The sequence below is a fragment of the Pongo abelii genome, chromosome 1 (assembly GCF_028885655.2).
Source record: "Pongo abelii isolate AG06213 chromosome 1, NHGRI_mPonAbe1-v2.0_pri, whole genome shotgun sequence".
Taxonomy (NCBI): Eukaryota; Metazoa; Chordata; class Mammalia; order Primates; family Hominidae; genus Pongo; species Pongo abelii.
Window position 1 is genome coordinate 98,871,563 of NC_071985.2, and position 16,077 is coordinate 98,887,639.

Sequence of the window (16,077 nt, forward strand, 5' to 3'; positions counted from 1 at the left end):
AGAAGGCGACTGGTCGGACTGCGAGCAGGGTGCTGATTGGTGCTGTCGGGCTGCGGGGGCGGGGAAGTGGCTGCTGAAGCGCTGCTGGCGGGGCTCTCTGTCGGCGTGTGAGTGGGAGGCGGCGGCGCCGGTGGTTGCAGCTGGGCTGAGGCGCAAGGCGGCGCACTCGACGACTGACTGGAGCAGCGGTAAAGGCGGGGATGGAGAGCGAAGGTTTGGGGAGTGGGAAAGACAGGGTCATGGGCAGCCCTGGCCACTAGGAGACGGAAATGCGGGATGGAGGGAAGGGAGGGGTCTGGCGTGCCCGGGGCGAGGGAAGGATGTGGGGCGCAGCGGGGGAGTCAGAGCCCTGGGCTGTGAGACGCCGCTCGGGGGCAACTTGACCCACTGGGAACTCGTAACTGTATCTGAGGAAAATGCTCTGGTCACCCGCTTACGCCACAACGGACCCGGTGCGGGAGCGTTTGTGTTTGCCCTGAGTCAGTTCAGACTCTTCCACTGGGCCTTTTTGAGACTGAGAGCTGCCATCCATATATCACTTTGCCTTTAACTTTCCCCAGCTTTTTCTTTAGTTATCGCTAATAGGATGGCTGTTGACAGTCGTCAGAATAATACATTGGGGTTTTTGTTTTTCCAGTATCCCTCATTCCTTAATGCAGGTATCATCGTGGGGGTTGGCTGGAGACCTCTATTTCAAAGACACTTTTAGACCCTTTCCTTGTTTTGAGAGAAAGGGGTCGACACTTTTTTTTTTCTCCTGAATTTAAAATAAACGTACCAAGGATGAGAACATTGAGCTGCTTCGATTCAAGCATGTCACCATGTTGTAGGTTCTTTGTAGATTCTGGTTATTAGGAGATACTGGAATGAGTTATCTATGCTTTCATGGAGCTAACAATGTGATTTGACTCCTGATCACATCCTATTTGACTCCTGTCATTTTAAATGATAAGTAAGCCTTAGCGATGCATATCAGATAGTTTTTGGCAATTGTTCAATACAAATGTCAGGAAATTTCAAAGTTAGCTTTTACTGAAAACCATTATCTGACCACATTCCTCACTGAGCAATGATCCTCATCTTCTCTTCTTAGCTTCCCCTACAAACTGTGGTCTTAAGTTCTAGTATCTTCCTCCTTCCCATTCAATTTTTAAGTAATAAAATCAAACACAAGCTAGCAGTCAGTACTATGCAGTTATCCCCGTTTACATTATATTATTTTCCATTTCTCTTTAAGAGAAACTTATAACTGAAAGGATATGAAAATTGTGAACTAAACCATAGTGACAGATCAAGTAGAGTCTCATTTTTTGAGACATCAGCTGATAACTCAATTAGCACAAACTGATTTGTAATGTTTGAAGAGGAGTTAGTGAAATTTACCTTTTGCTTCAAATAGAAGTAGGCCAAAACCGCGCCTATAATCTCAGCTACGCCGGACGACTGCAGGAGTTCAAGGCTGCAGTGAGCTATGATCATTCACTGCATTCCATCCTGGGTGACAGACCAAGGCTCTGTCTCTAAATAAACAACAACAAACTCTCCAATTCATCTACTGTCCATCTCCATGATTGACACCTGGACTAGTCCCTGATTGGTCTCCTGCAGCCACGGTTGCTGCCTTCTATTCATTCTCCTCACCACGGACATAGATGTTAATCAAGAAGGACAAGCATGGCATGTGTTATCAAGGGATATTGGGGATTCTGTGGAAGCCCATAGCAATGTAATTCAACCCAGTGTAGGGGGTCGAGATTGAGGGGCCTTGGCTGCAGAGGCCCCTCTGCACTTGATCTTGATAGTGTCAGAACTGGAAAACAAAAGTGCTGCTAGTCCTTTGGGCCTCTGTAAAGAAGTGTGATTATGACTGGCCATCAAAACAGATTTATTTCCCTTGCACACTGTATTGTGTAAAAATGACTAATGAGCTGTGTGACCTTAGATCAGTCCTTTTCTATCCCTTAGCCGCAGTTTCCCAAATTGCAACGTTATTAATGGAATCAAATAAGTTCTGTAGTCCCTTCTAGTTATAAAATCTTGTGATTTCTATGCCCCATAAGCATCAATTATTGCCAGTTTTTAAAAGCAGACAGCATGAAAATACAGATCCAGTTTATTCTTGTTCACAGGGCTAGATTTCAGTTTCCCAAAGCCTTTAAGACCTAAAGACTCCTTTCTGTCAAGATCTTCCTTGCCAGACAGGAAACTCCATGAAGGCAGCTGCCAAGTCTGTCTTGACTGTTGTGTCCTCAGGGTCAAGCACACATCAGAACTCGATATTTATTGGCTTGAATAAATGTCCATTTACTGCAGTTCGTTCATGTAGTATAGGTTTGCAGAAGAAAAGTGAGTTGTATTTTAATGAGATGATTTTCAACTATACACCATCTAAGAAATAAACCTTAAGGTTCTAGCTCCTTTCAACTGTCACATTGACCAAGAATTTATACAGTCGTCCCTCCCTTCGTTATCTGCAGGGGATTGGTTCCAGGAACCCCGCAGAACCCAAATCCATAGATGCTCATGTCCCTTGTATAAGATGCATATTATTTGTATATAACCTACACACATCTTGCCCTATACTTTTTTTTTTTTTTTAAACCCCTTGAGACAAATTCTTGCTCTGTTGCCCAGGGTGGAGTGCAGTGGTGTCATCAGTTTACTGCAGCGTCCACCTCCTGGGCTCAAGCCATCCTCCCACCTCGGCCTCCTGAGTAGCTGGAACTACAGGTGTGCAACACCATGCCCAGCAAATTTTTTTTTTTTTTTTTTTTTGGTAGAAACAGAGTCTCACTATGTTGCCCAGGCTAGTCTTGAATACTTGGTCTCAAGCAGTCCTCCTACCTCAGCCTCTCAAAGTGCTGGGATTAACAGGCATGAGCCACTGTGCCCAGCCTGTTTTGGTGTTTATGTTTCCTAGACTATGAATGTTTCCAAGTAGAAATTATTCTTCCTCCTTCTGTCCCCAACATGCTCAGCACACAAGAAAGAGCTAGCACTATTTAACCAAGACGCATTAATAATGGAAACAAGCTTTGCACTTTAGTGGTCATATAAGAAAATACCTAAGCCAGGCGCAGTGGCTCACGCCTGTAATCCCAGCACTTTGGGAGGCCGAGGTGGGCAGATCACGAGGTCAGCAGTTCGAGACCATCCTGCCCAATATGGTGAAACCCTGTCTCTACTAAAAATACATAAATTAGCCGGGCGTGGTGGCGGGTGCCTGTAGTCCCAGCTACTCGTTAGGCTGAGGCAGAAGAATCGCTTGAACCCGGGAGGCAGAGGTTGCAGTGAGCTGAGATCACGCCACTGCACTCCAGCCTGGGCAACAGAGTGAGACTCTGTCTCAAAAAATACATATATCTAAAGTAATCAGGGGACAAAAGAAGTCAGATCCTTTCTAGACACCAAGAATAAACCATCTCAATGTAGGAAAGTAGCAGTTTGGGAAGTGTGTATTCAAGAATTATTTAAGTCAAAAATCTCCTTTATGAGACAACTTGTTTCCTTTGCTTTGGTATATACAAAGATGCTTATATAATACCATCCAAACTTTCAGGATGGTGAAAGCTTTTATTTGCAGCCTATTTAAAAAAAGAGAAGCTAATGCTTATCCAATGAGTTGGGGAAAGAACCTCATAAATGAAAACAGTCTACATTAAACTCAACCCTTTCTGTCCTACATTCTAAAAAGGTCGGGAGAGAACAGTATTCCCTCAGATTGATAGTCTCTAAAAATGATACACTGAATTTACTGAGTAACTAATGACCCAAAGTAGACAACACACTTGAAAAGAGGTGCCCATCCCCCACCCCGGGTAGTAAAAGGCGGTTTTATTTTTTGCTCAGGCTGTTGAGTCTGGGCAAGAAGGTGGATTAAATTTGTTTAAAACCAGGATATAGAAAAAATAGATTTGGCAAACTTCTGGTAGTTCTCTGAAGAGCTTTATTCAGTTCTATTGATCAGTAAAACTGTGAGGCCAGATGCAAATTCTGGTCATCTGTATGACAGTGTAGTAGTCTCCCCTTCGTGGTTTTGCTTTCACTTACCCATAGTCAATCCTGGTCCAAAAAGATTAAATGGGAAGTTCCATAGGTAAACAATTCTTAAGTTTTAAATTGTGCACCATTCTGACTAGCATGGTGAAATCTCCATCCTGGCCCAGACGAGAATCCTGCCTTTGTCCAGCATTATCCGTGCTGTATATGCTACCCACCCCTTAGTCACTTAGTAGCCATCTTGGTTATCAGATTGACAAAACCTATAGTTTTCAGTACTCCAAGGCATCCACTGGGGTTCTTGGAACATATTCCTCGAGGATAAGAGAGGATGACTGTTGTAAGAAATTTACCTCCAGCCTCCCTTACCTGACTATATCTGCTGCTCAGTGAGATTTCAGTGCTAGGTGTTCTCCTTTCTCTCTTTACTCTTCCAGATTGACTGCGCTTTCCCTGAAAGCCTAAGTTTTATTCCAGAGTAGGTTTTGTATTAATGAGTATGTTTTTAGCCTTACCAGGATATAGCCAGTTTTTCCCCCCAGGGTGAAATACACTTTTGTTTATTATAATTAATAATATAATAATAATAATAATGATAATGATTGAATTTTTGTACCTGGAGGTAAATTATGGCATAAGTTACATTTACGCATTTTTAAGCAAATCTCATTTAAAGCCAGCTTGCTTTGTTCTACTAGATTGTAATATCTGGAAATACAGATATTTAGTTTTCAGTTTTTTATCACCTATCTTTAGTTTTTTAGTCTTCAGTGTTTTTTTAACCACCTACAGTACTTTCTACCAGTATTAATTTTGAATTGAATATGTTGATCAAAATAAAGAATAAAAATACAGGTGCTGTTACCCTGAGAGTTTAGGTAAAAGGAAGAGTGGGAAAGGATTTCTAAAATCACTTTACAAGGTTTTTTACAAGCAAATAATAAACCAGACTCAGGGTTAGAGATTAGATAACCTCTTCAAGCATGGGTACTCTTCTATGGGATTAATATTTCCTGCCTTACAGGGTTATATGACTATAAAATAAAATTATGTAATTTGCCTGGCATAGTAGCTACTCAACACATTTATCTTTTCATTTTTGTGTCTTTAGTGCCACAATAGCATCTAGCACATCATACTTACTCCAGCTCTTGTGTTGAGAATAAACTGAATGGACAGTGGCAAAGGCAGGAACGTAATTAAGCAATGCAGTAATCTAGGGAAAAGATAATGGTGTTTTAGAGCAGGGTCATAGAACTGCAAAGAGAAAAAGTGGTCAGATTCTGGATAATTTGAAAGTAGAGGAAATAAGATTTGTTGACAGGCTAGGTGTGCAGTGTGAGAGAGAGGATGACTAAGGGAGTAAGAGACTGCAGTCGAGGCAGAGCACAGTGGCTCACACCTGTAATCTCAGCACTTTGGAAGGCTGAGGTTGGTGGATCACTTGAGCCCAGGAGTTCGAGACCAACCTGGGCAACATGGTGAAACCCTATCTCTACAAAAAATACAAAAATTAGCCAGGCATGGTGGCATGCACCTGTAGTCTCAGCTACTGGGAGGCTGAGAGATGGGAGGATTGCTTGAGCCCAGAGGTTGTGGCTGCAGTGAGCCATGGTTGCGCCACTGCACTCCAGCCTGGCAACAGAGAAAGACCTTGTCTCAAAAAAAAAAAAAAAAAGGGAATTGCCATTTGCTGAGATGGCAAAGATTATGGGAAGGGGGTGAATCAGGAGCTCAGTGTTAAGGTTGAGATGTCTATTAGACATCAAATGGAGATCCATGTGGGCAGTTGAGAAAGGTCCTACAATGGATCTATTAATTTGGAAGTTATCAGCATATAGATAGGAGTTAAAGCCAGTCTGTGAATGAGACTTGAGATCACCAAGAAAGTGAGGTAGAACAGAGAAAAGGGCGAAGGACAGATCTCTGAGGCACTCCAGTGTTTAGAGGTTAGAAAAATGTGAAGAAACCAGCAACCGGGAGACTGATGGAATAGCCAGAAAGGAAAGAGGAAAACCAGGAGGGTATGCTATGGAGAAAGTGTTTCAGAGAAGAGGGATTCACCAGCTGTGCCAAATACTGTGGGGACATCTGGTAAGATGAAAACTGAGAATCAATCTTTGGATTGAGCTGTATGAAATCATTGATGACCCTGATGTGAGCAGTTAGAGTGGATTTAAGAAGAGAACTTGAGGACAGATATATTGACACTCGAGTTTTCTTTAAAAGGAAGAAAAGAAATGGGAAGTGGTTGAAGTGAAATCCAGGAAGAGTTTTCTTTAAGAACGGAGAATGTTTGTCTGCTGATGGGACTATCCAGTAGAGGGGAAAGAAAACGTTAATCATGCAGGAGAAGCAAGGAGAACTTGTGGAGCAGTGCTTTTATGAAAGACTTCAGTGCTAGGAGCAGAGACAGTTCATCTGTGGTCACAGGAGAGAACAGCAAGCATTTAGGCACAGGTGGAGGAAGGTGGGCAAATGTGTAGAAGCTTGTGGATATTTTCTCTAAATGCTCTCCTTTTTTAGTGAAATAGAAACCAAGGACCTCAGTTGAGAGAGGTTGGAGGAGGCAGCACGAGAGGTTTGAGTGGAGAGGGAGGCTGAGAAACTATGTGGAATAAGGAAATATAATGAGGAACATGTTAAAATTTGCTTGGCAGCAAAATGAAGATACAGTGTCAGAGAGAAACTCAGCACGAAAGCCCGTAAGAAGGCCACTGCAGTGGTCTAAATAAGATTTGAGCTTCTGAATCAGGCCAGATGCAGCATTGTTGATGTCATTAACATATAGGTAGTAATTGAACCCACATATGTGGATGAAATGGTCTGAAGAGAGCAGAGTGACATTAACAATTGATGGCACAGGATGAGAAGCCCAAACTTGGAAGGACCCTCCAGGGAAATAAGAGGAAACCAAGAGAAAGAGGGCACAGAAACAAAGGAAAGTTTTGTGGAGGGAGTGGCCACCTTCCTGCTACCACAGAGAGATGGGTGAGATAAGGCTCCATGCATGCCCTCTAGGTTGATTATCTTGGAAGTTACAGTTTTGGTGATGGAGCAGGGAAGAACCCCATTTCACTGTTCATTAAGGAGTAAATAGAAACCAAAAGTAGAGACAGGAAATGAAGACTGTACTTCCAACACAGGTAATAGTAAGGCCTTTACTAAGCCTGGAATGGCATTTCTTGCAGAGGTAGCAGCTTCTGGAAAGCCCTGGAGGCATAAAAGGACTTAGATAAGTAATTTTAAATAATTTATTATGAAATCTAAGTATATATATTTTAAATATTTGATTCATTTAGTTCTTTTTGTCTTTTAAAACTGACTTGGGTGGGGAAAGTGAAGTATGCTTCTATTTAATTCTATGTGTACCTTAGCTAACTTTTAAAAAATACCCTGTGTCCTTTTTATATGAAATAAATTTTGAAATTGCTGAAGCTCTTGAAATTGGAAGGTAGGCAGTAGTAGTCTTTTCAGTAATAATGTGCTCCCATGCCTCTCTGCTATTCATACAAGGATTGGATGAAACCTCTCTCTTTTCCCTGCTTTGCTTGTTTCAGGATATAAGTCAGAGTACAGCTGAAAATGTCTACTGAACGGACTTCTTGGACAAGCCTGTCCACCATTCAGAAAATAGCCTTGGGCCTTGGGATCCCAGCCAGTGCAACAATTGCCTATATCCTATACCGCAGGTATAGGGAAAGCAGAGGTACGTGAACCCTATGACTGTGCATGTGAAAATGTTCAGATATACTCCTGCCTTGTTAAATTGAAAAAAAACTCTTTCCTTGCCAGGTATGTGTGTGTTTTGTTTTGGGGTTTTTTTGTGGGGTTTTTTTGAGACGGGGTCTCACTCTGTCACCTAGCCTGGCGTACAATGGCACAATCTTGGCTCACTGTAGTGTCGACCTCCTGGGCTCAAGCAGTCCTCCCACCTCAGCCTCCAAGTAGCTGGGACCACAGGCCTGTATTTTTTGGAGAGATGGGGTTTTGCCTGTTGTCCAGGCTGGTCTTGAAGTCCTGAGCTCAAGCAACCCACCTGCCTCGGCCTCCCAAAGTGCTAGGATTACAGGCATGTGCCTCCATGCCTGACCCAGGTATTGTAATTGACTTTCTGTGAGGAATCTTTGACTAAAATTATTTAGTCTTTTTTTTTTTTCTTTGAGACAGAGTCTCACTCTGTCGCCCACACTGGAGTACAGTGGAGCGATCTTGGCTCACTGCAACCTCTGCCTCCCGAGTTCAAGCAATTCTCCTGCCTCAGCCACCCTAGTAGCTGGGATTACAGGCATGCGCCACCACTCCTGGCTAATGTTTGTATTTTTAGTAGAGACGGGGTTTCACCACCAGCGTGGCTGACCTCAAGTGATCCACCTGCCTCGGCCTCCCAAAGTGCTGAGATTACAGGCGTGAGCCACTGCACCTGGCCTAGTCTTTGCTATGTTCTTACATAGCAAAGTAAGCTAGTCTATGAAATGAACTCATTTTATAACTCCATTGATGTGTTTTCTTCAGCAACATCAACACAGCAAAGAGTTCTTTTTTAATTTCTATACTCATCTTTTTTATATATTCCTTTTCGCTAATTAGTTGTTAGTAGAAGGCACTTACCTCAAAGGCTGGATCTAGAGAATAGGACCTAGAGAAATGACTTATGTACATATCAGTCTGGAGAAGTTCTGAGCCTAATGGACCCCTCATGTAACTTTTGGCCTTCATTCTTCTCCAATAGTCATGTCTTTGGAGAAGTAGTTTGCCCAAACCCCAGCACCTCTTTATTGCAGAGTCTGCTTTTCCCATTTTAGCATCTGAAACAGTGTCCCAGAGAAAATGCCCATCTCTGATCCTTTGGGACCTTCTAATTCCCATTCAGATGCCACTTTTCCTTGTTGTTATGGTTGAGATCCTCACTTTATCTCTTGGATCGGTGTCTCTTTGACAGCCGGATTCTGGGGAGGACTGGTAGTTATAATAGCTTTGGGTGTTATCTAAGTCTGATCTGATGAACAATGATCTGTGCAGAAGAGCGGCTGACATTTGTTGGGGAAGATGACATTGAGATAGAGATGCGGGTTCCCCAGGAGGCTGTGAAACTCATCATTGGCCGGCAAGGAGCCAATATTAAACAGGTAAGTGTGTGAGTAGGCAGTCTGCTTTCCCAAGGATTGATTCTGTTTATTGATTTCTTGTTTCCTTCCACTGACCCCATATCACAAAACATTCACATGCTGTGTGTGTGTGTGTGTGTGTATGTATGTGTGTGTGTATATATATACACATATATATATATATATTTTTTTTTTGAGATGGAGTTTCGCTCTTGTTGTCCAGGCTGGAGTGCAATGGCATGATCTCGGCTCACTGCAACATCCGCCTCCTGGGTTCAAGTGATTCTCCTGCCTCAGCCTCCCGAGTAGCTGGGATTACAGGCACTTACCACCACTCCCAGCGAATTTTTGGTATTTTTAGTAGAGACGAGGTTTCGTCATGTTGGCCAGGCTGATCTCGAACTCCTGACCTCAGGCGATCTGCCTGCCTCGGCCTCCCAGAGTGCTGGGATTACAGGCGTGAGCCACTGGACCCAGCCAGTATGTATATTTTTAAAAGAACAAATAGAGGAACTTTTTAGCTAACTAAACTTTTTAGCTACTTCCCTTCTAGAGAAGAGTACTTCTCCCTAGAGAAAGGATGGCTTAGCTTGAAAGATGGGTTTTTGACTGGGTGATTGATTGTCAGCATGGTATAGCTTGAATTATCCTTTTTTTTTTTTTTTTTTTTTTTGAGACAGAGTCTGGCTCTGTCACCCAGGCTGGAGTGCAGTGGCGTGATCTTGGCTCACTGCAAGCTCCGCCTCCCAGGTTCACGCCATTCTCCTGCCTCAGCCTCCCAAGTAGCTGGGACTACAGGTGCCTGCCACCACTCCCGGCTAATTTTTTGTATTTTTTGTAGAGACACAGTTTCACCATGATAGCCAGGATGGTCTCGATCTCCTGACCTCGTGATCCGCCCACCTCGGCTTCTCAAAGTGCTGGGATTAGAGGCGTGAGCCACTGCGCCTGGTCAAATTATCCTTTTCTACTATGGAATTAATGAACTCTCATTAATTGACAGTAAATATTGAATGGCTACCTAGTTCTTCTTACCATCTTCCATTGTTCAGCTGAAATGTCAAGAAAACAAAATATTTGATTCTCTAATCCAAATAAAATTAGTAAGGGGAAAGGATTCTAAACACAAAGATAAATGGGTTTGAATTCACTGCTATTTGGGGTTATATTTGTTACTAATCTCCTTCCTTAAAGTGAGGACTGGTTGTATAGATAGTAACTGAGGTTGTATGTAAAGTAAGATAGTAACTGAGGTTGTATATAAAGTAACTGAGGACTGGTTGTATAGATAGTATTAGCTGATGCCTTTGGCTAATTCTGTCTACCTCCAGGGTTTGTTTTAGAGTGTCTGTAGCTGGGCTCAAATGGGAGCTCTTCCAGAATGTACTGCCAGATGTCCTTTTCTTTGCAGCTGCGGAAACAGACAGGTGCTCGGATTGATGTGGACACAGAGGATGTAGGCGATGAGCGAGTGCTGCTTATCAGTGGTTTTCCTGTTCAGGTGTGCAAGGCCAAAGCAGCAATCCATCAGATCCTGACAGAGAATACCCCAGTGTCTGAGCAGCTTTCAGTTCCCCAGAGATCTGTGGGCAGAATCATAGGTACCACTGGATGGCTTCCTCTACTGCTTCCTTTATTCTTTACCTTTGCCCCTCTTTCACACCTTCCCAGGGTTTTTTCTGACCTAGTTCCCCTTCACCATGTGAAGGGAAAAAAGGGACATTGAGACCAGAGGTTTACTGTTTGTAGAACTGGTGGTAAAACTAAACCTGTTTCCTCAAGAAGTTGTATGATCTGAACCTTACAAATTTATTCTTTAAGGGTTCTAGTAGATGTATTATATTTACCTTATAATTGATTTTTAAAGGGAAGCTTGGGATGCTCATGTTATCTCAAGTCTTTCAAGACAGTGCTCTAGAGGGTACCTTTTATGCTTTCCCCTAGAGCATCACTTAGTGCTGCTGTTAGAGGCAGAGAAATGTCCTGTCCTTGATCCAGTGTTCTGACACACTGTGTAGCATATCTTCTTGTGACCTGATATGGCCATGCTGAGTGGTCAAAATGAAAATGACATGAAGTTAGCCAAAGTGTAGAGTTTAAATAAAATGGAAAAAGGAAAGAATATGGTATTCTCCTTTTCACAGTAATGATTTCAGTAGCTCCTGCTTTCCATTCAACATCTTGTATTTTGTTCACTTTAGAAATGAGAACTGATTCTCTTCTCCTAGTATATACAAAACAGTGATTTCTCCAGTAGCTAAGGTTGGCCAGGAGGGAAGGGCAGGTTTTTATGTATTGTTTAATGTAGGGAGAGGCGGCGAGACAATTCGTTCTATCTGTAAGGCCTCTGGAGCCAAAATTACCTGTGACAAAGAATCAGAAGGGACATTGCTACTATCAAGACTTATAAAAATCTCAGGAACACAGAAGGAGGTGGCAGCAGCCAAGGCAAGTAGCTAATATACTTGAATTATACCTGAGCATGAGAAGATCCTTTTACTCTATCCCAGGTCAGAATATCATCCTTTCTCTTGTTTTCCACAGCATTTGATACTGGAGAAAGTTTCAGAAGATGAAGAACTTCGGAAGAGAATTGCTCATTCTGCAGAAACCAGAGTCCCACGCAAACAGCCAATCAGTGTGAGAAGAGAAGACGTGACAGAGCCAGGTGGAGCTGGAGAGCCAGCTTTATGGAAAAACACCAGTTCTAGCATGGAGCCAACTGCACCCCTGGTGACTCCTCCACCCAAAGGAGGAGGCGACATGGCTGTGGTAGTGTCAAAGGAAGGTTCCTGGGAGAAACCTAGTGATGACAGCTTTCAGAAGTCTGGAGCCCAGGCCATCCCAGAGATGTCCATGTTTGAAAGTATGTAACAAAGAGGGAGCCCATTAATCATAGAAGATAGAAATACTGGCTTAGATATTGGAGAGATTAGAAGGAATGCTTTCTCTGTCTGAGCAGCCAGTATAATATGGCTGGGGTCAGGAAAGAAGATTCAGTAAGATATTTTGAAGATGGGATGGAGGCAGAGTCCACACCAACAGTTGCTGGACAGTTTGAGGATGCAGATGTTGATCACTGAAAATGATTTATGCAGGTTTAAGATTCTGCTCCTAATTATGGGAGAGAACTTGGTGCCTCTTCCACTCTGAAGCAAAGTTGATGAAAGTCTTCTTCCTTTTCCAAAACCTAACCTGAACTACTTTCTTGAGACAGACTATATTAAGACAAGTTGTCACCAGCAAAAGATAGATACATGACCTTTATTAACAAAAATGAATTAACCAAGAGGATATTTGTAGTTTATTATTTACCCCAAAACTTTCTGTGTCTGGGTACCCTCTGAGTAGGCCTATAATTCCTGCCTTCACTGTTTGCATTTTCTGTAAGATAGCAGACCTATGTGGTGAGAATGCACAGGAGCTTGAAGGTATAAGTAGACAGGATGAGAAAGAGAGAACTCGTTTCCGCTCTGTTATAACCTCTTAGGTTATATCCTTTAATTTCCAACCTTTTAGGTTAGTTTCTGTAACAGAACAAATGAGTCTGGGATAAAGTCCTCAAAGTACTTCAAATGGTAATTGTTTTGTTTTTGTAACAGCTTAACAAATAACCTAGGTTCTCTGTTTAAAAAAAAAAGAAATACTGGCTTAGGGTGTGGTGGCGCAACCTGTGGTCCAACTACTTGGGAGGCTGAAACGGGAGAATCACATGAGTCCAGGAAGTCGAGGCTACAGTGAGCTGGGATTGCACCATTGCACTTCAGCCTGAGTGACAGTGAGATCCTGTCTCAAAAAAAAATAAATAATAAATATTTTTTTAAAAAGAAATGCTGGCTTAGAGTACCCAAAATAGGAAGCAATAAAAAGTCTTTTTTCATGAATACACTTATGTCTATCATCACAGATATTCCTTACTGGTAATATTTTACTTGAATTAATACTAAACATAAATATTTTTCTAAATATAAAACAGCTGATGAAAATGGCAAAATAATGCTGACACAGGAAACAAATGAGTAATACATCAAATAATTGGATTTACATGATATTGTTTCTCTAGACATACTTTTTTTTTTTGAGACAGAGTCTTCCTCTGTCTCCCAGGCGGGAGTGCAATGGTGCATTCGTGGCTCACTGCAACCTCCGCCTCCCAGGTTCAAGTGATTCTCATGCCTCAGCCTCCCGAGTAGATGAGACCACAGGTGCACACCACCACGCCCGACTGATTTTTGTATTTTTTAGTAGAGATGGGGTTTCACCATGTTGGACAGGCTGGTCTCGAACTCCTGGCCTCAAATGATCCACCCACCTTGGCCTCCCAAAGTGCTGGGATTATAGGCATGCACCACCACGCCCGGCCTAGACATACTTTATCAACAAGTAAAATTCTCAGCCAGATTTTATATTGCCTTTTTCATTACTGTTTTTAAAAATCATCACTATTGAAAAAGAAAAGGCTGTGAGCTTTCTCTTCTGTACATAGGTGTTGGTGTGGGCAAAGAGGACCTGGGTCCCCAAGAAGCTCACAGACTTGTCCAGGGTCATGTAAGGAGTCAGTGGTAGAATGGGATCTGGAACAGGCCCATGTCAGTCACTGTCCATGTAAAGATTGCTGTCCATGTACCTTTTTACTGATCCATGCTGCAGCTAGCATATGGAGGTTTACCTTCTGTATAATTGGTGACTGATTTGAATATGTAGCACATGACAAAGAATGTAAGTTGTTATTACTCAGTTACATGGAAAGGTACAAAGGATAGCTTAGTATCTTTCTTTAGGATATTCTTGTTTGATTCATCCAGTTGCCTCTCCTGCCATTTTAAAATGGTAACAGCCATTGGTATTTGTACCTCTCACTACCCTGGCTAGTCTCTTCATTCCAACCAGAGATGGGTCTGATGTGGCCACCATCCTTATCTCTGTGTCCAGTCCCCAGTCCTGACTTCAGTTTTCATGCTGATGAGTACCTAGAAGTCTACGTTTCTGCTTCTGAGCACCCTAACCACTTCTGGATCCAGATCGTTGGCTCCCGCAGCCTGCAATTGGATAAGCTTGTCAATGAGATGACCCAGCACTATGAGAATAGTGTGGTGAGTTGCCATAGGGACAGGGCTGGGGTTTAATGAAAAGAAGGCATATGTTTTTCATTGTACTCTCTTCCTTTCCCTGTGGAGCAACTACTTTTCTTTCTTCCTCCTGCGATTCTGTTTGTGAGCCTACCGCTTTGTAACTCTCTGCCTTTCTCCTCCTCCCCACATACAGCCTGAAGACTTGACTGTGCATGTAGGAGACATTGTAGCAGCACCTTTACCTACAAATGGTTCCTGGTATCGAGCCCGGGTCCTCGGCACCTTGGAGAATGGGAACTTGGACCTCTATTTTGTTGACTTTGGAGATAATGGAGATTGCCCACTGAAGGACCTCAGGGCTCTCAGGTCAGTGCTGAGGTCAGCTCAATCCCAACTACTGACTCAGTTCTGGCCATAGGGTGGTGAGCTGTTGGCAATTGTCAGGGGGATTTGGAAGGGAACCTGTTTACAGAGAGCAGATGGTTGTCATCTCATGTTAGTTGGTTCTTTCTGAAAGCAGCAATATAAGATGTTTTTGGCCCCAGGATTCTAATTTTAGTTTCTTTTACTTCAGGAGTGACTTCCTAAGCCTTCCATTTCAAGCAATAGAGTGTAGTCTGGCACGGATCGCTCCCTCAGGTAAATTGGTCATGCCACCTATTGAGCTTACCTCCAAATAGAATAACTTTCATACAGTTCATTGGAAGGAATTCTCACATTCCCAGGCTTTTTGAATTCTGGGGACTCAGGTGCCTTTTCCTCACCAGCACTAGCAGCAGCCAGAAACTTGCCTGGCAGACCCAACCCAACCAGAGAAGACACAGGTGCCTTCCTGAGTAGAAAAGGGTAGTTCCAACTTCCCTCCAGGGTATAATCCCCACCCCTATCAGCAGTAACCCCTACAATCTTTTGCCAGGTGACCAGTGGGAAGAGGAAGCTTTGGATGAGTTTGATAGACTCACTCATTGTGCTGACTGGAAGCCTCTGGTAGCCAAGATCTCTAGCTATGTCCAGACTGGGATCTCAACTTGGCCAAAGATCTACTTATATGATACTAGCAATGGGAAGGTAAGACTGGCATTCACTCACTGCTTGCCATATCTTCAGTATATTTATAGCCTAATTTACTTTTTCTTTCTCAGAAACCCTTATCAGATATTACTCTTACTGTAAGATCCTTCTCACCATCTCACCAAAGGAATGTCTTTAAAGTGTCAGTCCTTCTGCCTTGTTTCCTCAAATTTGCTCTTGCTTACTGAGAGAACATCATTCCCTTTTCATTTTTCTTCTCAGAAACTTGATATTGGGCTAGAATTAGTACACAAAGGATACGCAATTGAGCTTCCTGAAGACATAGAAGAAAACAGAGCTGTCCCAGACATGTTGAAGGACATGGTGAGCCATTGTAGTTATATAGGGTGCTGCTTCCAGGCAAATCTAGCACATAGACACTAAGGGCTTCTAGTCCTGATACTGTGTTAGCTTTCCTAAGGACTTTGAGCTCCTCCAGTAGTTGACCAAAGGAGCATTTTGTCCCTCTTGGTGGCCAAATGCAACTGCCTTAACCAGGTCCTATGAGAAGAATGAAAGGGTGGCCTCTTTTTTCCTAAAAGCCAACATGTTCCTCCTTTTTTCCTGTTTTCATCCCCTCAGGCCACAGAAACAGATGCCTCTCTCAGCACGTTGCTCACTGAGACCAAAAAGAGCTCTGGAGAGATAACACATACCCTGTCCTGCCTCAGCTTATCAGGTACAAGCAGTATTTCCTCCCTAGAGCATCTTTGGAGATTAACTTTTCTCATTCAGTCTTTCCAAACTAGGGAGGTTAATTGAAGGCTTGGTTCCTAGTCAGGTCATTGAGCACCAAGAGGTCCATTTTTCTTTTGGGGCAGTGTCTA

The 16,077-nt window shown here is 42.9% G+C and overlaps 1 protein-coding gene across 2 annotated transcripts in view; it reads left to right on the top strand.

Annotated features, from left to right (window-relative positions):
- Window positions 1–16,077, top strand: part of TDRKH (tudor and KH domain containing) — a 19,338-nt gene continuing 3,261 nt past the window's right edge. Inside the window, exons 1-12 of one of the 2 annotated variants that reach the window (XM_024250480.3) lie at window positions 1–188; window positions 7,560–7,708; window positions 9,022–9,128; window positions 10,519–10,708; window positions 11,416–11,555; window positions 11,652–11,973; window positions 14,040–14,200; window positions 14,373–14,545; window positions 14,754–14,818; window positions 15,096–15,247; window positions 15,473–15,574; window positions 15,833–15,929. In XM_024250480.3, the coding sequence (XP_024106248.1) occupies window positions 7,585–7,708; window positions 9,022–9,128; window positions 10,519–10,708; window positions 11,416–11,555; window positions 11,652–11,973; window positions 14,040–14,200; window positions 14,373–14,545; window positions 14,754–14,818; window positions 15,096–15,247; window positions 15,473–15,574; window positions 15,833–15,929 (1,633 nt within the window). In that variant the 5' untranslated portion in view covers window positions 1–188; window positions 7,560–7,584. The remainder of the gene's footprint in view (window positions 189–7,559; window positions 7,709–9,021; window positions 9,129–10,518; window positions 10,709–11,415; window positions 11,556–11,651; window positions 11,974–14,039; window positions 14,201–14,372; window positions 14,546–14,753; window positions 14,819–15,095; window positions 15,248–15,472; window positions 15,575–15,832; window positions 15,930–16,077) is intronic. The other variant, XR_010141599.1, reaches the window with a different exon arrangement.